This window comes from Miniopterus natalensis, chromosome 2 (genome assembly GCF_054644295.1).
Source record: "Miniopterus natalensis isolate mMinNat1 chromosome 2, mMinNat1.hap1, whole genome shotgun sequence".
In the NCBI taxonomy this organism is placed as follows: Eukaryota; Metazoa; Chordata; class Mammalia; order Chiroptera; family Miniopteridae; genus Miniopterus; species Miniopterus natalensis.
In genome coordinates this window covers 18,592,459-18,617,627 of record NC_142082.1, presented here as the reverse complement: position 1 = coordinate 18,617,627, position 25,169 = coordinate 18,592,459, and the positions used below count along the sequence as shown (strand labels likewise).

The following is a 25,169-nucleotide window of genomic DNA, read 5'->3' as shown; positions in this document are numbered from 1 at the left end:
TATATATTTTCTGGATTGTTTGTTTCCATCTCCCCTCACTAAAATTATGAGCTTCCTGGAAGCAGAAATTGTATCTGCTGTGCTCAGTGCGGACTCTCCACCACCTAAAACGTTTCCTAGGCCAGGGTAAGCACTCCATAAACTGCTGTTTATTGAGTGGAGAGTGGAGCAATGTATATGAGTAGGATGAAAACAGAATAAAGTTGATGAACCTGAAATCTCTTTAAGTGGTGGAACAGTCAGATTATACCGCACAGAAGATGGGAGGGGGGAAAATAGAGGAGTCTAGAAGGCTGTCCAAGTTTCTGACCTAGACAACTGAGTTGCTAAACTAGTATTCAGAGAACTCAAGAAGATGGGAGTGGGGCTGAATTCAGAACAGGAACAAGCAAGGATAAATTCAATTTTGAAAAAGTAGAGATATTCAGATGACTGGAGGTAGCTGTCTCTAGAACTATTCACTGTTTTCATACCTACTCTGCTTTGTACAACCAACTCTGTGGCAAGCTGATGAAGATAGAATCTGTGGTTCTGAGCTATTTTCTAAGGGGAAGCTAAATTCTTTTCACCCTTAAGGTGAACTTGCTAAACTAGTCACTGCTCAGGAGCTCACAGCCTCTCAGGAAGCCACATCCACAAGGCTCTAAGGAATCTCATTGTCTGAACTCAACCTTTTTTGCTGTCTGACTCTGGGGGTGCATGTTTGCCATTCAGAGCCTACTATATTTTACTGCACCTCCTGACATTGTTACACAACATTTATTGAAAGCACATTTGATGGTAATGAAGTTTCTATTAACTATGATTAAATCTCATAAAGCACCTGAAGATAATTTAAGATGTGCAGAAGCAGAAAATGAAACATTCAGTTTAGTACATTAGGAAACGTAATTGATTAAATTATCTCATTTACAATAAGTGCTTTCATGAGCTATGCACTGCACATATTTCCCCCAGTTTGTCATTATGATTTGCCAACAGATACCTGAAGACTTCACTTTCTTTTTTTTATTGAATGTATTGGGGTGACATTGGTTCATCAAACCATATAGGTTTCAAGTGTACAACTCAACAAAACATCATCTGCATATTGCACTGTGCACTCGCCACCCAAAGTCAAGTCTCTTCCCACCACCATTTATCCCCCCTTTGCTCTCTTCTACTTTCCCCCCTTTCCCTCTGCCTCTGGCAGTCACCACACTGTTGTCCGTATCTGTTTGTTTGTTGTTTTTTCTTTTTTTGCAAAGACTTCACTAACTTTTTACACCTCCCTGCAACTCAAAGCTGGCTCCTCAGTCCACCTGCTCACAGGACTGCGTGCGAGGCTCTGAGCGATGTTTTCTGTCAGGCCTTGCGAAGGATCATGTGCACAGCTATATATAGGAACAGGTTGTTTCTCAATTATCTTCATAATTGACTTTGATTTTGCATCAGTGATGATTCATGCACTCTTCAGCCGAGCCCCTCTTTCACTGAGCAGCCGGAATTTGTATAATGCTCTCCTAACCATGCAGCGTGCAGAACCCCGACCAGATTCCTTTGGGAGCCCTTTGCAATCACACTGATTCTGGTAAGGTTTTATTTTTAGGAAATGACAAATTAAAATAGTTTAAGCGATTCAGCTGCAGTATCCAGCAATTAAGCTTGGTGTTCAGGAGCGAGGACCCCAAGCAAAAACGAATTCAGGAGTCCCCGAGGACTAGGAATAGCTACTATGGGGTTTACGGCTGGAAGTACAGATGTAACCAAATTAGAATGGCGCGGGACTCACAAACTAAGCATGAAATTAATTTTTAAAAAACACACATGCATTTCTAAATAACTCTCACATGGGCCGCCACATGGATGGATACCCATGATTTTATTTGTGCTGCACTCCAGAGCTGGCGGTCGTCATGTGCTCTGTGAGCAGGAGGCAGCTATTACCCTGAGGTCTTGACTCAGGAACCAGCCAAATATGCAGCAACCTGTTTGTATTCTCCCTCCCTCAACATGCACAGACACTGACACACAACTACGCATACACGATCAGGTTTTCCCACCTCCAATCTTCCTGTGAGCTCAAAATCAAGCACACGTGATGTCAGAGTGTTGCTACCAAAGTACCAACAATTACTTTATGGGCAGCAGACAGCATGGACTAGAAGTTAAGAATGTTCGCTCTAGTTGTTTGCAGAGATCTCAGACTCTGCAAGCAATGGCCTCTTTATATCTCAAGCCTGACTGAAGCAGCATCATACTCTATGAACATAAATAGCTTCACTGGATCTTTCTCTCATGTCTCCTGACCACTGTCCCAAGGTACCTATTTCTGTCTATCTTCACAAGGTCTTAATTCTTTCAAAGAAGGTGGCTAATAAGAGCTATTAACTTGCAAAAGCTATTTGAATTTTAATACCTTAAGATTTAAAAGATCAAAAACCATTCATTTTATACTCAAGTGGGCAATACTGGCCAGGGACATCTTCCGCAAGATTTACAGACTGAACCTGCCAGGCCATTGCCTCACTCCCCTACTGCTAAGAGCTGTGCTGCTGACGCCCTGTGGTCCCGAGTATGCTTTACATACTTCTGGGTACTGGAGACTCATTTAGGGAACACATTACAATGTAGATTCTCAGGCTCCCCTCGCCCTGTACCAGGGACTCCAATTCATTTGTTCTCTTCTGAGGTGGGGCATATTTAACAAGCTCCTGCCACAGCCCAAGATTCTCACGCACGCAGTCACTGATCCACCTTGTGAGAGGTATTTTTCTAAGACAGCAGTTCTCAAGCCCAGACGCAAACTGGAATCACCTGGGGAGCTTTTAAAACTAGAGATTATTGCCCTGGTTGGTGTGGTTCAGTTGGCTGGTCGTTGTCCTGTGCACCGAAAGGTTGCGAGTTCCATTCTCTGTTAGGGCACAAGCCTGGGTTGCGGGCTCGATTCCTGGTTAGGGGGAGTGCAGGAGGCAGCCGACTGACGTTTCTCTCTCTCTCCCTCTCCCTCTCCCTTCCTCTCTCTCTAGAAAACAATAAAAATATTTTAAAAACAAAACAAAACTAGAGATTATTGGGTTGTAACTACCCCCCCTTCTGATTTCACTGGTTTGAAGTATAGTCTAGGTATTGGGCTTTTAAGAGCCTCAAGTTCAGTCCAGACTGAGAATCATAGGGTCAAATGCTGAGCTGCCACTCATCCAATCTCTGCTCCATTCCCCAAATCTACCAGCTGCATAAGAGGGAGATAACACAAAGGCCTCTCCAGGAAGCAACGCCTCCATTGGAGAGCTGGAGCCAGCACCGCCCTCAAATTTCCAGCCTCTGATAGTCTGACTGTGGAATAGTTCCTCATTTACCCATTGCCATGGATTTCACAGTTTGCATCTCCTCCTAGGTGGAGAGAGGTGTGTAGTCCAGCTTTTGTCCAAAGTTGCTTTTCATGAAAGTGTGTACTGACAAATATTTACTAATTGTAATGCTGTAAATCTCCTCAGAATAAGAATTCTGGATGACATTTGCAGAGAAATGGACTTATAGGCAGGAGGAATCAAGAGGAGAGATTTACTTTTATTCTGAGGGAGGGGAGGGGTGTGCACGTTGCTTTCTTATTTAAACTCTGCTATGTGACTCCAAACCCAAGGAGCAGAAGCCCCCAAAGCCCGGGATCTTTCGCACAAACTTCAGTTCTCTTTGGCTCCTAAGCAGATACAGTAGTAAGGCAGTAGATATGAGAATAAATTATATTCACAAGAGGAAAAATAACTTACTTTGGGGTTTTATTTCATGAAGAGGTTTTTTATCTAAAAGAAAGAAAGAGAAAAAAAAGTTGCATTTAATAAATTTACATGGAGCAGATATATTTCCTATATCACTTTACCTTTATAAATGAAACATTTTCTCTATTTTTACAGACAATATGGATTATGTTGTCCGTATTTTTCCTTTTCATTCTAATTTTTTATTTTTCTGTCTTTCAGTATTTGTTAAGATGATTGCCTCATCCCTTTATTTTCCCTCGGGCTCACTAGAGTTTCTTTCTGTTGCATTTGCTAGATTCTTATCAGCATGGTGAGAGCAGTGAGCTTGCAGCCTGTCCCTTTTTCTACGCAGCTGGAAGATGGCTCTCAGGTGAGGGATGCTATTTCACTCTATATGATGATAGAGAAATGAACCAGTGAGTAAATATTGAAAGGGATCCTGCATTAGTCTGCAGTTATCATGGACTGGATAAAAAGTTCCAAGCTACGTTGTTTATCATTCTTATTGGATATGCAGGCAGTGTTATGAGCATGTTGGAGGTTTGATTTTAAGAAATCACACTTTTTTGTTTCATATCTCTATTAGTTGTTGAAATGTGTATAATTTCTTTTAATGGAAAAGTGTCATTTTATACCCATGGTGTTGAACAGTGCAGCAGTTAGATGAGGTGGGTACAAAGCAAAGACGTTCAGCCTTGTACTTATGCAGGACTGTAGGAGCCAGAGCTCAAGTGAGATATATTCTTAATTCTCCCCATTGCCCTGCATCCACTCTCTCCAGCCCCGTCTCCCATCACCGAATAATCCTGCAATCATCTTGTAAATCACTGTTAGACTTGGCGTCTGGGACTGACTTTGTTTTACACCACAGCTTGACCACTCCCCATTCCCCCTGCCTGGTCCTGTCCCAGGCCATCGTCTCCCTTGCAGTGCAGAAACCTGGGAAGCACCCACTTCAGATGCCAATGCCAAGATTCCAGAAGATTTGCATGGTGAGTCACCGTCTTATTAGCTCCATCAAGGACTCAGATGGAATAGCGTCAGACTACAAGCACTAAGGTTGCTGCCAGGCGGTCACAGAATCACACTGTCGCCAGGGGGACCTTGACAGGTCACCTTGTGCAGCTCCCTTCCTCCCTTTGCCTGAAGGCGAACCAAGCAGGCTGAGACGCTGTCATTTTGGATTATGTTTTGAACTGAATCAACTCTAGTCCAGTACACACTTGAGAACTTCATAAATATCATCTGACTGACTGCACCATAAGCCCTCCCAGGCAGACAGACGCAGCTATATGCTGAATCCTTCAGGGAATTCTCTTACCCTAACCCAGACCTTCACTTAATACTGGTTTTGACAGAAACCCCTTGCAGTGTGATTTAAGTACATCTCTTGTGTGTTTTGCCATCTGATTTGTTAAGGGAGTAGCTGTTAAAAGTTGCACATAAATCACACTCTTGCAAATGGGCCACCATTTTCTTTTCTTCAATATATGGGGAAAGTTAACGGGCAAATGGTAACTTCTGGCAAATCTTTCTTTAAATGAAAAAATCCTCATAAGAGATAATAATTTGTTTGAGTTGATATGATCACATTCCGATTTTTATACAGTCGGGTTTCTTGAAACAGGACAATACTCGCATTCCAGTTACCACATAAAATCAATGCCACTAGCTTTCCTGGGAACAGGTGACACCTCCTGAAGCCCAGATGCTAATGCACTCAGGAGTTAGAATAAAACGACTGTGGGGTCTGAGCCTCGCTTCCGTTTTTGCTTATTGCATGCTGTCTGACAGCATTTGGCATGGACACAGCGATGCTGGCAGGCCGAGGCTGAGCCATCTAAAGTGATGCATTACTAGGACTACAGAGAGAGACACGCAGAACATCTGTTTAGAACCCTGGCTGAGCTTAACTGTATTATCTTCCTTCTAAACCACAGGAATGGTGATTACACCAGGTAGCAAAATGAAACTCCATTAAAAGTGGGTGATATATATGAACTACTCCCCAGAAAAATAAATCGAATACAGCCAGGCTGTGAAAAACTTGGGTGATAGCATTGGGCACAGCGCTGAAGGACAAAGAGGGACTGAGGCTGACAAGCCCAAGGCTAAGGTCCCGAGACAGAATTCGGGTCACAAGGGGACACAGTACAAGGAGTGGGGCATTTCCCCTCTGACCCAGCGCTAGTGCCATCACGATTAGCAGCTCAGAGGTAGGACAGGATTGCAATCTTGAATTGTTTGTATTCCATCTTCATGATCTCAGTGCCCTTCTCCAAAGTAAAGTGGGAATGATAATTTCCCTGAAGACTGGAGCTGGGTCTAAACATGATGAATGTGAAGGGGGCAGCACAGGGCTGGCACATGTTAAACATCAATAAATGGCAGCTAATAACTAATATTAGCATTTCAACACGTTATAAACAGGATCATCATCATCACTTGTTCAGAGTAAAAAACAATAACCATGACCATTGGAGATGAGTCACAACGCCAAATTCCAGTGCATTTCGGGGTGCTGGAAAGGGAGTTAAGGCTCTTGTGTCTAGTCCTGGCCTCTGCTTTATGAGATCGAGTCAAAACTTCAGTTTCCTGATATGGATAAAAAAGGGCAGGGACCAGAAGACCCCTGGCTTTCACCCACTGTAAGTCAGCAGAATAACAACCAATGGCATTCCATTTGAAATCCATTTGACATGATTTCTTAGAGCAGAGCAAAAATTGTTCAAAGGACCTCTGCTCTACCACGGAATTTGTTGTGCTCTCACTGTGCATCCTCTCATGGGAAAGCCTGGAAGCCTCTGGTGCCCAAGAAAGCTTTAGTCCTCTAGCATCAGCATCAAAATTGGGTCCTGCTGTATTCTGTGAAATACCAGTATCCTGTCAGCCAACTGCTAGCACTGAACATTTTCCCAGCTTGAAATGTCTGCACAGTCTCTGACCCATGAGCTTGAGAGAGGGCTACCCACTGACCTCAGTATCTTTTGTAAGAACTGCCTACCCCTCTCTCCATGTTCTTTTATTCTGTTTGCATAATCATTTTTTCACAAGGCTGAAGGCCATGCATCCACTTGGCCTTGGTCAAACAAATCCTCTCTGTTTTAATTTTATCTCTCTCCAAGGCCATGTTCAAATGACCCCTTTGTAAATTAATCCATTAGGGCCATAGTTCTTAACGTTGGCTGCACATCAGAATCACCTGGGGAGCTTTTTTTTTGAAAAGAAAATACCCATGCCTGGGCCTTACTCCAAGAGCTGCTGATTAATTGAGGTTTGTGTTTTTGTAATTACTTGAGGGCACCACCATTTCCTAGCAACACATCTGGGGGTCTGTGTACTAAGCTTCAGTTAGTCGCTGTTTCACAAGGAGGCTTTGGGGTAGCTGAAGCATCCGAATGGGCCCAGAAAGATCCCTCTTTTATTCTGCAGACAGAGAAATATCATTTGAGCCAGTGGCGACTGAGCTGCAGTTTGTGAAAATCAAAACAGTTTTCTAACAGTCTAACATACGCTGAGAGGTACTTTCCAGGTAAATGGAAATTGATAGTAATTATAACTTAGTCTTATTATTTTGTGTACTTATAAGCTAAAGATGAAGGAGCATTTTTAATTTTAATGGTGTCTTAAATTGTCATGCGTTCTTTGGGTTATATATACAAGTCTGGGCTTTTTTCCCTTATGACTTCACATATGTATAAGATTATGTGCACACCTGCACACTTTCATTTTTACCTGTAAAAACGTCAAATTGTCTTTTATATATTATTCTGCAATCTGCTTTTGTTTCCTAGTACTACACTGCAAATACTGCTTTGCGTGTGCACGCGTTTAATACATTTATGAGACGGGGGAGAGAAAGAGGGACAGAACAATCTCTCTTTTTATTTTTGATGACAATTCACTTCTTTTCCACCTTCCTTGCTTTCTTTGTTATATGGGATGCTCCCAAAGCATTTCCATGGTATCCATTGTTCTTCGGAGATATTTATAGCTGCACCCCTACCTTCCCACCCACATGCCGTACCCAGCCTTCTCCGTTCCTTGCCAGGGAACAAATGCGGCCAGCTTCGCGGCCCACGCGCTGCGGGTCTAAGAGCGGCCCGAGGAGGCAGCAGCGTGGACGGGCGCGTTCAGCCTCCAACCTGCAGGCCAGCAAAGGGGATTCTCCGCGAAACCTGCGGGTGTGATTCTCTGAAATCGGCTCCTGCTGCACCAATATCCTTGATACCAGGGTCTGTGTTGTTTTTTGAGACTCAGGCCTAGAGCCGCTCATTGTGAAATGGACACCCCCAGACAGACAGCCCGGACAGTTACCGTCCCCAGGCGGCAATTCGCCTGATTATAGGTCATGATTACCATTTTCTTTTACGCTAAACCGGCCATGTCCGTTTTCATCTACAAAGACCATTTTTACGATTGCCTTCTTCACAGATCATACTCTTTGAAACCTTTCGCATCCCGCAAAAAAGGTATGTGATGATTTTAATTTACCCTCCACGGTCTCTGTGATCTTAAATTATTTAGGAGGTGATTCTGAAGCCTGCGGAGCAGCGGGTCCTTGCCTACTCCCTTACTCTCTGGGATAATTCTCCAACATCAGCACACGGGTCTACCACGACTCCACACTGCCCCTCAGTCGCAGCCACCTGTCCTGCCTCCTCTATGGTCTTCCAGTAGCCGATCCCACCACAAATATGACTTCGTTTCCACAGCACCTCTCCAGCCTCCCCAAGAGTGCCCTTGCCCACACCGTTGCCTCTCCTTGGCATGTCCTTCCCCCTCCAAACCTCCTATATACAAATGTTCTGACTCCAAGACACAGATCAATTAAAAAAGCAAACAACCTTTCAATTACAGGTGACAAACAATATTCTATTAGTTTCAGGGTGTACAACATAGTGATTAGACATTTATAACTCTTATGAAATGATCACCTGGTGAGTCTAGTACCCATCTGACATCATACACAGTTATTACAATATTACCGACTATATTCCCTGTAGTGTACTTTATATCCCTGCGACTATATTTCTACAGGCAAATTGTATTTAATTCTTTTAACCTTCTACATCCATTGCCCTGAAGGCCCTCCCATCTGGGGGACAATCAATTTGTTTTCGGTCTCTATGAGTTTGTTTCTGTTTTGTTCTTTCTTATATTTGTTTTTTAGCTTCCACATATAGGCAAATTTATATTTTATTTGTCTTTCTCTGTCTGACTTATTTCACCTGGCATCCATGCTGTCATAAATGGTACGATTCTATTTTTTATGGCTGAGTAATATTCCATCATATATTTGTGCCACATCTTCTTTATCTATTCATCTATCCATAAACACTTAGGTTGCTTCCATATTTTGGTTATTGTAAATAATACTGCAGTGAACAGAGGGGTGTGCATCTTTTGTTTTTTTTTATTGTTCAAAAAATTACATACGTCCCCTTTTTTCCCCATTGACCCCTTCCACCCTGCACCCACTCCCCTCCCCGGGCCTTCACCACACTTTTGTCTGTGTCCATGGGTTATGCATATATGCAAATAGATTCTTTGGTTAATCTCTCCCCACCCACCCCCACCTTCCCTCTAAGGTTCATTATTCTGATCTATGCTTCCATGTCACTGAATCTATTTTGTTCATCAGTTTATTATATTCTTTAGATTCCACATATGAGTGAGATCATGTGATGTTTGTCTTTCTCTGCCTGGCTTATTTCGCTTAGCATATTCTCCAGGTCCTTCCATGCTCATCCCAAAGGGTACGAGATCCTTCTTCTTTACAGCTGCATAGTATTTCATGGTGTCAATGCCCCACAGCTTTTTTATCCACTCATCTACGGATGGGCATTTGGGCTGTTTCCAGATCTTAGTTTTCAAATTAGTGTTTTGGATTTCTTCAAATAAATATCCAGAAGTAGAACCGCTGGGTCATATGGTAGTTCTACTTTCAATTTTTTGAGGAACCTCCGTAGTGTTTTCCATAGTGGCTGCACTGATTTATAACACCACCAACAGTGCATGAGGATTACTTTTATCTGCATCCTGGCAAACACTTGTTATTTATTAACTTATTGATGATAGCTATTCTGATAGGTGTGAGGAGATACCTTCTTGTGATTTTAATTTAATTTCCTTGATTATTAGTGACTTTGGGTATCATTTTTTTATATGTGTACTTCCCATCGTATGTCCTCTTCGGAGAAACGTCTGTTCGTATCTTCTGTTCATTTTTAATTGAATTGTTTATTTTTCTGGTGTTAAGTTGACTTTCTGGTGTTAAATATTTTGGATATTAACCCTTTATTGGATATATCACTGACTGATATATTCTCCCCTTCAGTAGGTTTTCTTTTCATTTTGTTGATGGTTTCCATATTGTACAAAAACTTTTTAGTTTAATGTAGTCCCATTTGTTTATTTTTTCTTTTGTTTCCCTTACCTAAAGAGACATATCCAAAAAAATATTGCTAAGAGCAATGTCAAGCAGTTTACTGTCTATTTCTTCTTCTAGGAGTTTTATGGTTCTAGGCCTTATATGTAAGTCTTTAATCTATTTTGAGTTTATTTTTGCATATGGTATAAAAAAGTGGTCTAGCTTCATTTTTTTTTTTGCATGTATCTTTCCAGTTTACCCACCACCAGTTATCAAAGAGACTGTCTCCACCCCATTATATATTCTTGCCTCCTTTGTCATAGATTAGATGACCATAAAGTCATGGGTTTATTTCTGGGCTCTCTATTCTATACCATTGATCTTTGTGTCTGTTTTATACCAGTACTAGACTTTTTTATTACTATAGCCTTATAGTATAGTTTGATATCAGGTAGCATGATACCTCTAATTTTCTTCTTTCTCAAGATTGATTTGGCTACTAGTGGTCTTTTGTGATGCCATGTAAATTTTAAGATTATTTGTTCTAAATCTGTGAAAAATGTCATTGGTATTTTGATAGGAATTTTATTTTATCTATAGATTTCTTTGGGTAGTATGGACATTTTAACAATGTTAAGAGTTCCAATCCATGAGCACAGTAAAACCCTCCATTATTTGTAATTTTTTCTATCTCTTTCTTTAATGTCTTATAGTTTTCCAATTACAAATCTTTTTTCTTTTTTTTTAATATATCTTTATTGATTTCAGAGAGAGGAAAGGAGAGGGAGAGAGAGAAAGAGAGAGAGAGAGAGAGAGAGAGAGAGAGAGAGAGATAGAAACATCAATGATGAGAGAGTCATTGATCGAGCCCGCAACCCAGGCATGTACCCTGACTGGGACTCGAACCAGTGGCCTCTTGGTGCATGAGCTGACACTCAAACACTAAGCCACACCAGTCAGCCAGTTTGCTAATATTGTGTTAGGAACTTTATCTTCTATTTTCATCAGGGATATTGGCTTATAATTTCCTTTTTTTTTGTAGTGCCTTTGTTTGGTTTTGGTATCAGGGTAACGCTGGCCTCCTACCCTCTTCGTCAATTTTTTGGAATAGTCTGAGAAGGATAGGTATTAATTCTTCTTTAAATGTTTGGTAAAATTCACTTTTTCAGCCCTCTAGTCTAGGACTTTGGTTTGCTGGGAGCTTTTGATCAAGGATTTGATTTTGGTTAGTATTTACTGCTGTTCAGACATTGTTTCTTTCTGATTCAGTCTTGGAAGCTTGTGTGTTTCTTGGAATTTATCCATTTCTTCTAATTTGTCCAACTTGTTGGCATATAATTGTTCACAGTATTTCTTCATAATCCTTTGTAATTCTGTGGTGTCAGTTGTTACTTCTCCTCTTTAAATTCTGATTTTATTTATTTGGGCTCTCCCTTTTTGTCCTTCATGAATCTTGCTAAAGGTTTATCAGTTTTATTTATCTTTTCAAAGTGCTTGCTCTTTGTTCCACTACTCTTTTCTATTTGTTTATTTTTAGACTCTATTTTGTCTTGTTCTCCCTCTGATCTTTATTATTCCCTTCCTTTTCCTTCCTTCTACTCACTTCGGGCTTTTTTCTTTCCCTTTTCTCTCCTTTCTCCAGTTCCTTTAGGTGTAGGGTTAGATTGTTGTTGTTTTGAGATTTTTTTGTGGTTTTTAAAATATAGGCCTGTATTGTTATAAATTTCCCTCTTAGATCTGCTTTGGCAGTGTCCATAGATTTGGGGTTATTGTGTTTTCATTTTCATATGTCTTGAGGGGTCTTTTGATTTCTTCCTTGATTTCGTTAACCCATTCAAGGTTTAGTAGCATGTTATTTAGCCTCCGCGTGTTTTTCGGTCTTTTTCTTATGGCCGATTTCTAGTTCCATACCATAATGGTCAGAGAAAAAGCCTGATATGATTTCAATCATCTTAAATTTATGGAGACTTGTTTTGTATCCTAACATGTGCTCTATCCTAGAAAATGTTCCATGTGCACTTGAAACGAATGTGTATTCTGCTGCTTTGGGGTGAAACATTCTGAAGATACCAACGAAATCCATCTGATCTAGTCTGTCATTTAAGACTGCTGTTACCTTTTTGATTTTCTGTCTGGAAGATCTATCCATTTATGTCAATGGGGTGTTAAAATCACCTATTATGACTGTATAACTGTTGATCTCTCCCTTTATGTCCATCAGTTTGCTTCATATATTTAGGTGCTCCTATGTTGGGTGCATAAATGTTTACAAGGGTTATAGCCTCCTGTTAGAGTGATCCCTTTATCATTATGTATTGGTCTTCTTTGTGTCTTAATACCTTAGTGTTTGTTTTAAAGTCTATTTTTTCAGATGTAAATATTGCTACCCCAGCCTTTTCTTTTTTAAAAAATTTCCATTTGGACGAAATCTCATTCTCCATCCCTTTACTTTTCGCCTGTATATCTTTTGTTCTGAGGTGGATCTCTTATAGACAGCATCTTCATGGGTCTTGTTTTATCATTCATTCAGCTACCCTAGGTTTTTTGATTGGTGCATTTACACCATTTATATTTAAAGTGATTATTGATAGGTATGTATTTATTGGCATTTTATTCCTTTAACTATGTCCTCTGTTTTTCTGTGACTCCATTTCTGGGACTATATTAGAAAAAACTGAAAACACTAATTCAAAAGAATATATGCCCCGTTATGTTCATTGCAGCATTATTTACAATGGCAAAGACTCGGAAGCCGCCCAAGTGCCCAGCAGTAGATGGGTGGATAGAAAAGCTGTAGTACATTTACACAGTGGAATACTACTCAGCCATAAAAAAGAAGGATCTTGTACCTTTTGAGACAGTGTGGATGGACCTGAAGAGTATTATGTTAAGAGAAATAAGCCAGGCACAGAAAGACAAGTACCATATGATTTCACTTATATGCAGAATGTAATGAACATAATAAACTAACTAAATAAAAACAAGTACATAGAAATAGAGAACAGACTGACAACTGTCAGAGGGAAGGAGGAGTGGAGATCTGGGTAAAAAAGGTGGAGGGATTAAGCAAAAAACACCCCAAAACACCACAGTGACACTTGACAACAGTATGATGAATACCAGAGGGAAAGGGGTTGGGGGGTAGTAGAGGGTAAGGGGATAAATGGTGATGGAAGGAGACTTGACTTGGGGTGAGCTACACACAATACAATATACAGATGATGGATTATAGAACTGTATACCTGAAAGCTATATAATTTTATTAAACAATGTCATCCCAATAAATTCAATAAAAAAAGAACTGGTTCATATAATGAACACAATCTGTATCTTTTATAGATTTCAATGACAAATACATTTATTTCATTAGATGCATTATATTATAGAAAATGTTTCAACCAAATATCTGAAGTGTCACATTGTCAATACTTTTGCAGGTCATGTAAAACATACTTTTTCTGATACAGGAATCCCTTTACTAGAACACACACACATACAAGTTACTGTTTTTACTATGGATGCTAAATTCTTTACATGGATTTGCCTATTTCTTCCTCAAAAAGAACCCTTTCTTTTAGGTACTATTATAACATTTATCTTATAGATAAGTAAATTAAGGCCTAGAATAATTAAGAAACTTGCTCATAGTGTTGCAATCAAAATTCAAACTCAAGAAATCTGACCCCAGATATCTGCGTCTCCAACCTGTTCTTTTCTAAGGGATAAATGTTGAATCCCATAGGTCCAGCTCATTTGTTTCTCCCCATTCTAGGTTCATGCCCACCTCTAATATTTCAAACAGAGTAACCAGTGTGTACTCAGAATCACAGAGGGCAGTGGAAGGCTATTCACCCTTTGCTCTGAAGGCCAAATCAGTGCAGGCCCATCCTGGGCCAGCCCTCATGGAAGCTCAACCTCTGAGACTTCTAACAATGACCAATTCAGAACCTGCCTTCCCTGTGTTTCTTAGGCATATATCATTTACAAAATATTTTTTCTTTTTGCTGTAATGGTTTTGCATTCCCACCAACTCTCTGGTTATATGACTAAAATTTCATTTACTTAAGAAATGTTTTTAGCTTTTCTAATAGGTTTTCTGTCTCCAGTTTACATTATCATGGGGATCAGTTCTTATTTGTCTATTTAGTTTCCTTGGGTTTTCTGTTTTATTTCGCTTTGTTTTTGTCTTTTTCTGCTCTAAGTAATGTGATCGGGAAGTGATGTATCCTGCTCTCCAGATGCCCAAATTTAATTTTAAAGCCCTTCCTATTTACAGTGGAGGTGTTTTATTTCAATTCTTCTTATAAAATGGGCAAAGTTAACAAGATGAACCTGAGATAAACTTCTAGAGATCATGTTTCTAAAGCAGGACACAGCACTTCCTGCCCAATTCCACCAAAAGAATGTAAGCCTAGTGTAAAAGTGCATGTTGATATATGTTGGGGGGAAAGTGTATAGGAATAGGAAAAAGTTGGTAGAAGAGATACACAGGCAGAATCAAAGAAATTCTCACCTTGGTTACTCTGTCATGACTATGTACATGTAGCACAGGTCTATGAGGAAATGAAGGAAAGATGGTGATAGGAGAAAATATCCTGGATAAAAAAAGATATCTTAACTGTTTCAGATATAGCTGATAGAAAAGGCCACAGATTTTTAATGACTTATGAAACATATCAATCATGACCTAACAGATGAATCCCCCTTATATGTGGAAGGAGGATTGTGTTTTTAAAAAAATTCATATATCTCCAGGCCAGTTGTTGAGCATAGACCTGTGATCCTGGAGATCTCAGTTTGATTCCGGTCATGGGACATGCCCGACTTACTGGCTCGATCCCCAGTGGGGGGCATACAGGAGGCAGCCAATCAATGACTCTCTCATCATCGACGTTTCTATGTATCTCTCTCCCTTCCTCTCTCTGAAATCAACAAAAAATATATTCTTAAAAAATCAGATGTCTTTATCTTTTTATTTTTAATTTACATTTAGACAATTTTGCAATTACAGTTGACATACAATATCAAATTAGTTTTAGATGTACGTCATAGTGATTAGACATTTATATAACTTACAAAGTGATCACCCTGGTGAGTCTAGCACTCACCTGACACTATACATAATTATTACACTATTATTGACTACATTCCTTATGCTGTACTTTACATTCTGTGACTATTTTATAACTGTGAATTCATAATTCTTAATCTCTTCACCCTTTTCACCCATCCCCCCAACCCTCCTCTCTTCTGGCAATTATCAATTTGTTCTCTGTCTCTGTTTTGTTTATTTTTATTGATTTTAAAGAGAGAGGAAGGGAGAGGGAGAGAGAGAGAGAGAGAGAAATCAATGAGAAAAAAACATTGATCGGCTGCCTCCTGCACACCCCTTGCTGGGGATCGATCCCGCGGCCCAGGCACGTGCCCTGGCCTGGAACTGAATCGTTAACGTCTTGGTGCGTGGCCAGACGCTCAACAACTGGGCCACACTGGCAGGGCTACTGAGTATTTTAGATTCCCTAAATGAGTGAAATTGTATAGTTTTTGTCTTTCTCTGTCTGACTTATTTCACTTAGAATAATACCCTTTAGGTCCACCCATGCTGTCACAAATGGCAAGTTTTATTCTTTTTTACAATGGCCGAGTAATATTCAATTCAATATACGTATAACACATTCTTTATTCATTTGTCTATTGATGGACACTTAGGTTGCTTCCACATTTGACTACTGTCAGTAATTACGAATTGAACAGAGGGGCACAAATATCTTTCCTAATTAGTGTTTTAGATTTCTTTGGATAAATAACCAAAGGTAGAATTGCTGGGTCATACGGTAGTTCTATTTTTAATTTTTTGAGGAACCTCCATACTGTTTTCCATAGTGGCTCCACCAGTTTACAGTCCTAACAACAGCACACGAGGGTCCCCTTTCCTCCACATCGTCGCCGACGCTTGCTGATTTCTTCATGATAGCCATTCTGACATGAGGGGACATCTCACTGTGGTTTTAATTCGCATTTCTGTGATGATTAGTGACTTTGAGTATCTTTCACTATGTTTAATGGCCATCTGTATGTCCTCTTTGGAGAAATGTCTATTAAGGTCCTCTGTCTATACAGGTCTCTGCCCATTTTTTAATTGGACTTTTTGGTGTCAAGTTATATGATTTCCTTAAATATTTTGGATATTAACACCTCATTAGTTAATATCTTCTCCCATTCAGAAGGTGGTCTTTTCATTTTGTTAATGTTTTCCTCCGCTGTGCAAAAACATTTTAATTTGATGTAGTCCCGTTTGTTTATTTTTCCTTCTGTTCCCTTATCCATGAACACATACCCCCAAAAATTATTACTAAGAGCAGTGTCAACGACTTTACTGCCTATGTTTTATTCTAGAATTTTTATGGTTTTGGGTCTTACATTTACGTCTTTAATCCATTCTAAGTTTATTTTTGTATATGGTTTAAGAAAGTGATCAAGTTTCTTTCTTTTTTTTTTTTTTACTTGTATCTGTCCAGTTTATCCAGCACCATTGATTGAAGAGACCATATTTACACCATTGCATATTCATGTCTCCTTTGTCATACATTAGTTGACCAAATAAGCATGAGTTTATTTCTGGGCTCCATTGATCTATGGGTCTGTTTTTATGCCACTACCATGTTGTTTTGATTAATATAGCTTTGTAGTATAGTTTGATATTAGGCAGCATGATTCCTCCAACTTTGTTCTTCTCAAGATTGTTTTGGCTATTTGGGGTCTTTTGTTGTTACATTTACATTTTATGGTTGTTTTTTCAGTTCTGTGAAAAATTCCATTACAATTTTGATAGGGATTTCTTTGAAGCTGTAGATTGCATTGGGCAGTATGTATATATTTCTGATGTTAATTCTATTTACTAGTATCTTCTTCAATGTCTTTCTTCATAGTCTTATAACAATTCAAGTACAAGTCTTTTACCTCTTTGGTTAAATTTTTCCTAGTATTTCATTCTTTTTGATGCATCTGTAAGTGGACTGTTTTCTTAATTTCTCTTTCTGATAGTTTGTTATTGGTGTATAAAATGAAACTGATTTATGATTGTTAATTTTGTGTCCTTGTATATTACTGAATTCTTTTATTAGTTCTATTAGTTTTTTGGTGAAATCTTTAGGGTTCTCTATATACAGCATCATGTCATCTGCAAGAAAAGACAGTCTGCTCTAATTAGGATGAATTTTATTTCTTTTTCTTGTCTCAGTTCTGTCTCAAACTTCCAATACTATGTTGAGTAAAAGTGGTAAAAGTGGACATCCTTGTCTTGTTTCAGATCTTAAAGAAAAAGCTTTCATTTTTTCACTGTTGAGTTTGAAGTTAGCTGCATGTTTATCATAAATAGACATTATGGTGAGGTAAGTTCTTTTTGTGTCTACTTTGTTGAGAGTTTTTATGATAAAGGAATGCTGAATTTGTCAAATGATTTTTCTTCATCTAGTTTATATGCTGTATGCTTCATTTTGTTTATATGGTGTATTCGTTAATTCATTTGCAACTATCGAACCAAGTTTGCATCCAGGATTAAATCCTTCTTAATCATGTTGTATGCTCTTTTTCATGTGTTGCTTAATTTGGTTTATGAGTATTTTGTAGACAATTTATCTATGCTCATCAAAGATAATGGCCTATAATTTTATTTATTTGTAGTGTCTTTGTATGGTTTTGGCATCAGGGTAATATTGATCTCATAAAATGAGCTTTGGAAACTTCCCTCCTTTTCAATTTATTGAAATAGTTTAATAATAGGTATTAATTTTTTGAATGATTTGTAAAATTCACCAGTGAAGCTATCAGGTCCTGGACTTTACTGGGAATTTTTCATTACTGATTCAATTTCATTAGTAGCTATTGATCTGTTTATATATTCTGTTTCTTCTTGATTCAGTCTTAGAAGATTGTACATTTCTGGGAATTTATCTATTTGTTTCAGGTTGTCCAATTTGTTGGCATATAATTCATAGTATTTACTTACAATTCTTTATATTTCTGTGGTGTCACTTCTCTTTCATTTCTGATTGTATTTATTTGGGTCCTCTCTTTTTTTTTTTCTTTATGAATCTTGCTAAAGGTTTATCAATTTTGTTTATCTTATCTATTTTGATTTAGACTCTATTTCATTTACTTCTACTCTGTTCTTTATCATTTCCTACTTTCTACTCAGTTTGAGGTTTGTTTTCTCTTATTTTTCTAGTTCTTACAGGTGTTAGATGGTTTATTAGAGTTTTTTTGTATCTTGAGGTAGGCCTGTATTACTGCAAATTTCCCTCCTAGATATGCTATGGCTGTGTCGGATAGATTTTGGATCATTGCATTTTCATATGACTTAAGGAATCTTTTGATTTCTTTATCTCGTTAACCCATCTATTGTTTAGTAGCATGTTATTTAGTATCCACAATTTTTTTCTTTTAATCAATTTCTAGTTTCATACCAATCAGGGAATATGCTTGATATATTTACAATCTTGTTAAATTTACTGAGACTCTTTTGTTGCCTAATACGTGATCTATCCTGAAAAATGTTCCTGGTGCTTTTGGAACTACGACCCCTGCAATGGAACCTGAGCAAGTGAGTCTGTGAGTCTCTGTGCAGACCCCTCAAGAGGAATGAATGCCTCGGACTCCAGCAGCACACAGTCTTACTCAGATGCAATCTGTGCTGGTTTTCATAGGTAGACGTTCTGTGGACTCCTCTTTCTGGCACTGGTGCCCTCGGGTGGGGAGTCAGGTGTGGGGTTGGACCCCTTGCTCCTCAAGGGAACCTTCACAGTTATAACATCCCTCCTATTCCTAATGGGCACACTGTGGTGTGGCACCTGTCCGCTCTGCATCTCTGCCCCTCCTGCCAGTCTTTTGTGGCTTCTTCTTTTCATCCTTAAAGAATTCTGTTCAGCTAGTCTTCAGGTGGTTCTCAACGATCACCGTTCTATAATATAGTTGTAATTTTGATGGAATCATGGGAGGAGGCCAGCATCTCATTTACCTTCTCTGCCATTTTGACTGGCAGTCTATCTTTTTATTAACAAAGCATAAAAGTAGAAAGTCTACAGTGGGTGGATAACAAAGGGGAGACATTTTATGATTATTTGTTATATATGGCTTATCTTCATTCTCTTAATGCTTAATTCTACTAATGACACTTGAGTTTAAGTCTTATCAAAAGGCACAAAAATAAAACTTTTAGCCTTATAGAATTAAAAAAAAATGCTTTCACTAAGACATATAAGTCTGCAGCTATCTCTGCTTTATTTTCTATTTTAATTAAGTACAATAGAAACTTTAGTCATGAGCCATTCTACTCTGTCTCTTTAAAGCTTGTTAGTCACTGGTCTCCTTATTGCATCCCATAATGGCACAGTGTTTATTGGGGCATGGGGGAGAGATTGTTGCTAAGCTGCTAATGATACCATATGTTCCCAAACCTACATTCTTATTACTCTTGTGGGTTTGCAATACTGTATCCACATTTGCTAGGCAGTGTACACGAAGGCAACTCTAAATTAATCAGCTGTTTGTTATGCAGAAAGCAGCTATTATAATAAAGGAGCACCTACTATGTACTGTACATGGAATGAAAATGGGTTTTTAATATTAAAACTACCTGGGGGAATTGGCAAGCAGTAGGAAATTTCATGACAACTTAAGAATGCGTGTTAATGTGCTAGCATGTTATCTTGCTGATGCTATTTTCATTTCTTTGCTGTAGAAAGTTTACGCTATAATTAAGCAACTGTGCAGTGCAGCGGGTTCTGAAATACGAACTTATCCAACATAAAGTTTAAGAATGAGTCAAGTATGATTCCAGACTTTTTTGCCTAAAGAAAGCAAATGGTGGGTTTTGTTTAGGTAAAGGGACACCCATCCTTTATGATCCTATATACAAAGTAGGCATTTCATAAACCACTAGCAAAATGTAAAAGTTATTTCAGATGCACTGAGCTAACTCCAGAATGAAAATTCTTATTTGGTGCCCTAGGAAAGGCAAGGAAGGGATTCAGGTAATTACTGTAATTTTAACAATGAGGCTTTAGAATGGTCTAAGAGAAAATGCTACCAAGGCAACCTTTCCTTTGTGATGTGATTACAGGCTCACCTTTTCAGGTGCTTCCTTTAGGTCATTTAAGCAGATCATTCAATAGACAATGTTGTTAGATTATTAAATGTAGCTTGGGTTGTTTATTTGAACCTGCTATTTATTATCTTTGTCCTTGATATGGTTTCCAAACTGCCAATTCAAACTTTTCCTCTCAATGTATCCATTAGAAATGAAAACAAACCACAATTTAACTTGTTGGTCAGTTCAACATTGATAGCTCAAAAATTGAAATATCTTACATCTTGACCAGAGGGATGGATTAACTATCAGGTAGCTCAGCCTTGAAGATTTCCTCTCTTTTTCAGGCCCCCGTGGCATTTCTCTGGCTTCAGTCTTACTACACCTCAAGGCACTAATCCCCCCTAAAGCAGATCCATTTAATCTTCTCAAGCCAGAGCCCTTAGTTTTATATCTGCTTGAGTAAAGGAAGAGAGAGCAGGCTTTTCTTATTTCTCAGGATCAAACTAAATACCCTGCCACTTTCACCATTCTGTTCCTGTCAATGAGGCATGCATGTGTCATTTACCTCTGGCTGTGATCCTCAGAGCAGAGAAGCAGTTAACTTCAGCAAGTAAGAAGGACAGTGGCCAGAAAACTACCTACTTCTGGTGTTTAAGTTTAGAAAACATGGTTTCACACAAGTTCTTAGTTCTCAACAATCATGTCACATAATTATCTTTCTGGAAAAGATGTTCTATCATAAATGCATTGGAGGATTAGCTTATGCTTTCAATTTGGATCCTTGCACTAACTGCTATTGGCAAAAATGACCCAATCTTACTATCACCAGTCTTAAGGCATGTCATTTCTTGATTAGGGCTTCTCACTAAGGTTTTGTGCTCCAGTCACAACTGACCAACCAACAATAACACCCAAATATTAAAGTGATCATTCAGAACTCACAGTTCCATCTCTCTGAGAAGTGCTGCTCTCAGGGACCACAAAGACAATCCAAATGCTTTGTTGAGAGCTAAATAAAATAAAAGAATTATAGGTTCTCCAAGCAAAGTTGGGAATTGAGGAACTGCTTTAGGGTCTTGTTTGGCATAGATAAAAAAACAGGATGAAGGAAATTCCCAAGTTGGAACATGACCTAGATCCTTCACAAAACGATTGCTCCATAATGCTGTTGCCAAATGCTATTTTAATCAAACTCAGCCTTCGCTGGATCTCCATCCTGAGAGCACAGCTAGTTTCACCAAGAGTGTCTGAACAGAGTGCCAGCAAGAAGTGCAGAGCGGTAGTGGCATGTTTTAACCAGAATGCTGTTCATTGCTTCCTGCAGAGATAGGACATGTTATCCATTTTTGCTGACATTGGTAACCACTCTGTCTAAAAGGGCAGACTATGGCCTGCTGTTGGACTCCTGTAAACACACCCCTTTCCCACTGATAAATAAATATATTCATCCATTTCTATGATTTCTCAGTCATTGTAGCCATCAAGATTCTTGATCACATTTATATTAATATGCACACTATGGAGACATAAAATGCTAGAAAAAAACATGCTTAAGTAGAAAAGGGAATACAGGTATGGGTAGATCGAATAGAAAGGAAAGGCTCACATAACATTCCAAACCTCACTGTCCTTATTTCCACTATGGGAAATGGGAATGGAACACACACATGTGACTTTAAACTACACACACGTGACTAAACCCATACATGGCCAAAGTCCACAGGAATGGCTTAAAGCAACTGCCTTAACTGTGGTCATGACTGGCTCCAAGGAAGGAACTAAACTTTGGAACGTCACAAATACATATGCATCTGTGGTGGTTAATTTTATGTATCAAATTGACTGGCCATCAGGTGCCCAGATAATCGGCTGAACATTATTCTGCAAGGGTGTTTCCAGATGAGACCAGCATTTAGATTGGTAGACTAAGAAAAGCAGATTGCCCTCCAGAGTTGCCTGCAGGGGCATCATCTAATCGGTCCACGGCCTGATCCTTCTCAAGTCAGAGAGAATGCTCCTGCCTGCCAGTCTCTGAACTGGGACAGCACCGAATTAAAACCTGTCTCTGTGTGACTATTTGATTCTCCCATACTTTCTTGCTCAGGCAGAGTCACTTGGAGATGGAAGAGTGTAATCTCAGGAATAAAGGCTTGGGAGTTTTGCAATGCACATTCTATTTCCTGCTCTGCCAGACCAATTTGATACGAAGCCACCCACCTTCTCAGGTCATAAATCCCCTCCCCTCCATTTGTAAGATAACAGTCACAACACATCCTTGCCACAAATCCATGGTCTCTGAAGATGATGAAATGCTTTATAGTGCTATAAAATTATTGGGAGAAATATAGACATGGTGAGCAGTATAAGAATTTCACTAAACTTAGAAATGAAGGCTACCAAAAGACAAGACTTACTAAGCTACAAAGTCGAAAACGTCTTTTTACATCATTTCTCTTAAAACCGTATCTGGTTAAATCAATAATAAGTGCATACATTTATAAAACTTACAGTGATAAAATATTTAAAATAACCCCATCTCTACTAAAAATGTATTTGCCTACTTTTCTACACTTTTCAGCCATTTTCTTTTTGCTCTTGGAGATTTTGCTTTCTACTAACATATTTAACCAAAGTAATAATTATGATGTTTCTTTTCATATTATGGACAAACACTGAAGATGTTAAACAGAAGGTGTTACCTAGAATGCAGAGACCATCTGTGCAGTTTTCGGATTCCTGGCTTAGCCCTTCACAGAATTTGCCCCCGTTTCTTGGGGGGGGTGCTGTGCACTCCCTGATCCGCAGATGCTCACACTCCGGGCTGCAGACTGACCATTCACTCCACACTTCCCAGCTCCCATCCACTTCAAAGAGAAACAAAAGGAACCATCATTAGGGTGAAACAGGCAGCTGTTAGGAGACTCACCCCAGGACTGCTGTTGTTCTTAGAGCTGGATTTTAAAGCAATAACCACCACAACAAACACAAAATAACATATTTATCTTCTCTCCATGGTTTCTTTCCTAAAGAGACAGGCTAGCAAAAGCAGTGGTATAATTCTCTAGCTATTTCAGGATGAGACCAATTACTGAATTTAGGCAAGCATTCGAATTACCAGTGCCCTTGGGTTGGCTAATAATGTCATTACCCATTCTTCCCCAGTCTTTCACGCTCAAGTGCAGCTTAGATGGACAGATAAACAATGTGCAGTAACCAGTGGTAATCACTACTTCCTTGGATGTTGACAATTTGGAACAGAGAGCAGCAAGAACTATCTTTAAGCTCTAAAAGCCCTAAACAATAAAACGTTAAACCCATAGATATTGATAGTATTAAACTAAAACAGGTCAGTCAAGCCCCAAGATACCAAGATTTATATAAATAGAATTTCTCGGGTCATGAATTGCTGCTTTATGTAGAAATGAACAAACTGAATTCTACTAAAAATCAACCCTAGAGATCGTGGCAGCTGTTTGAGGCAATTGTCCCATTACCTCCTAGGAATAGTCCAACCATGCTTATGTGGGTTAAGATACTGCAATTTTTAATCTAGAGCAATTAGGAGTAGGGTAACAAAAAAATAATGAACTTGAAGTGAAATGTCTGAGTCCTTGCCTGTCAATTTATTGGCTGAGCAACCCTGAGAAAGTCACTTAGCCTATTTCTGTCAACTGCAGATAATAAAACTCACAACACAGAGTTAAATGACATTACACGTGTAAAGGTATCTTGCACATAGTAAGCACTCAATAAATGCTTATTGAATATAAGTGTGAAATGAAACTCCAAGAGAATGTAAGTTCAAAATGAAGCTCTAAGAATACACTGCTGGCAAGGGCCTCACCTTAGCTTTGAGTGGAACTGGATTTGAAATTTCAGCCACAAGGCTCTAGTTCAGTGTCCTTGGAGTTGATGTTTTATAATGCATGCGAGACCCAGGATCAATTTATTTCTCAGTGGGAGGATATGCTTTCCATAAAGAAAGTCATCTTCCATCTCATCTATTTCTCATTCTATAAATTGGGTTAGAGCCAGTAAGAGATGAACAAAATAACTTACAAAAGCCATATTTGGCAAATGAGGTCTGTCTCTACTCAGAAAGGAAGGCAAGCATAGACCAAATGGAGAACAAACTGCTGTGATTCTGTACAATCTCTGCCAATTGTACTGTAAACGAATCAAAGCTAAAACCAGTAGGGTCAGTTGACTGGTAACTGGTAATAAAGAGTCAAAATTTTGGTACCTGCTTTTTGCGCTCACAGAAAACTCGACTCCCGCTCGCCCTTAGAAAATTGAATGCCACAGATTGGGAGAACCCAGGGAGAGAAGGGCACAGCTTAGCCCAACCAAACACTGGCGGTATAAAAATACTTCAAAGCATTTGGCTTATTGATGGTGTGTCCAGGGTCATTTGAGTATTAAAAAATGCATAGGCCCCCAAACAGAGGTATTTCACCCACACGCTTGCTTTTGCATTGAGTTCTACATTAGCCTTTTGGACAAAGGCTCCATTCTAGAGGCACTTGGGAGAGGGTAACTTGGGGAAAGAAGTTTTGTACTGAATGCTTCACACCAGCTTCCTAGTGTTGGTGGATCAGAAGAGGAAAGGGAATCTGTGCATATCTCACCAGGACAAAGAGAAGTGCAGGTAATTTTCTGCACTGACATTCCCTCACAAAAGGCCCCACCATTGAGAGGAGCTGGGTTGGTACAGGTCCGGGAACGTTTCTGCCATCCTCTACCACAGCGAACATTGCAGGCTGACCACTCTGTCCAGGAAGACCAGCCTCCATTCACTGAGAGAGAAAATGGGGGGGGGGAGAAAAAAGGAGACAGGTTTTTACTGATTGCCTACTATGTGCAAGCCGCCGGGCCAGGTGTTGTGAGCTGGGCATCCGGGGACCAAGGGACCCTGCGGCCCCGCACCGGCTGCTCCATCGAGAGGGAAGCCACGCGGACTCCTCCT

The 25,169-nt window shown here is 39.4% G+C and overlaps 1 protein-coding gene across 8 annotated transcripts in view; it reads right to left on the bottom strand.

Annotated features, from left to right (window-relative positions):
• Positions 1-25,169, bottom strand: part of UNC5D (unc-5 netrin receptor D) — a 466,349-nt gene that overhangs the window by 83,815 nt on the left and 357,365 nt on the right. For 2 of the 8 annotated variants that reach the window (XM_087814164.1, XM_087814166.1), the window contains exons 6-8: positions 24,832-24,999; positions 22,903-23,067; positions 3,750-3,782 (exon numbers count right to left, since the gene is read on the bottom strand). In XM_087814164.1, coding sequence (XP_087670290.1) covers positions 3,750-3,782; positions 22,903-23,067; positions 24,832-24,999 — 366 coding nt within the window. The remainder of the gene's footprint in view (positions 1-3,749; positions 3,783-22,902; positions 23,068-24,831; positions 25,000-25,169) is intronic. The other 6 variants (XM_087814165.1, XM_087814167.1, XM_087814168.1 and 3 more) reach the window with 3 other exon arrangements.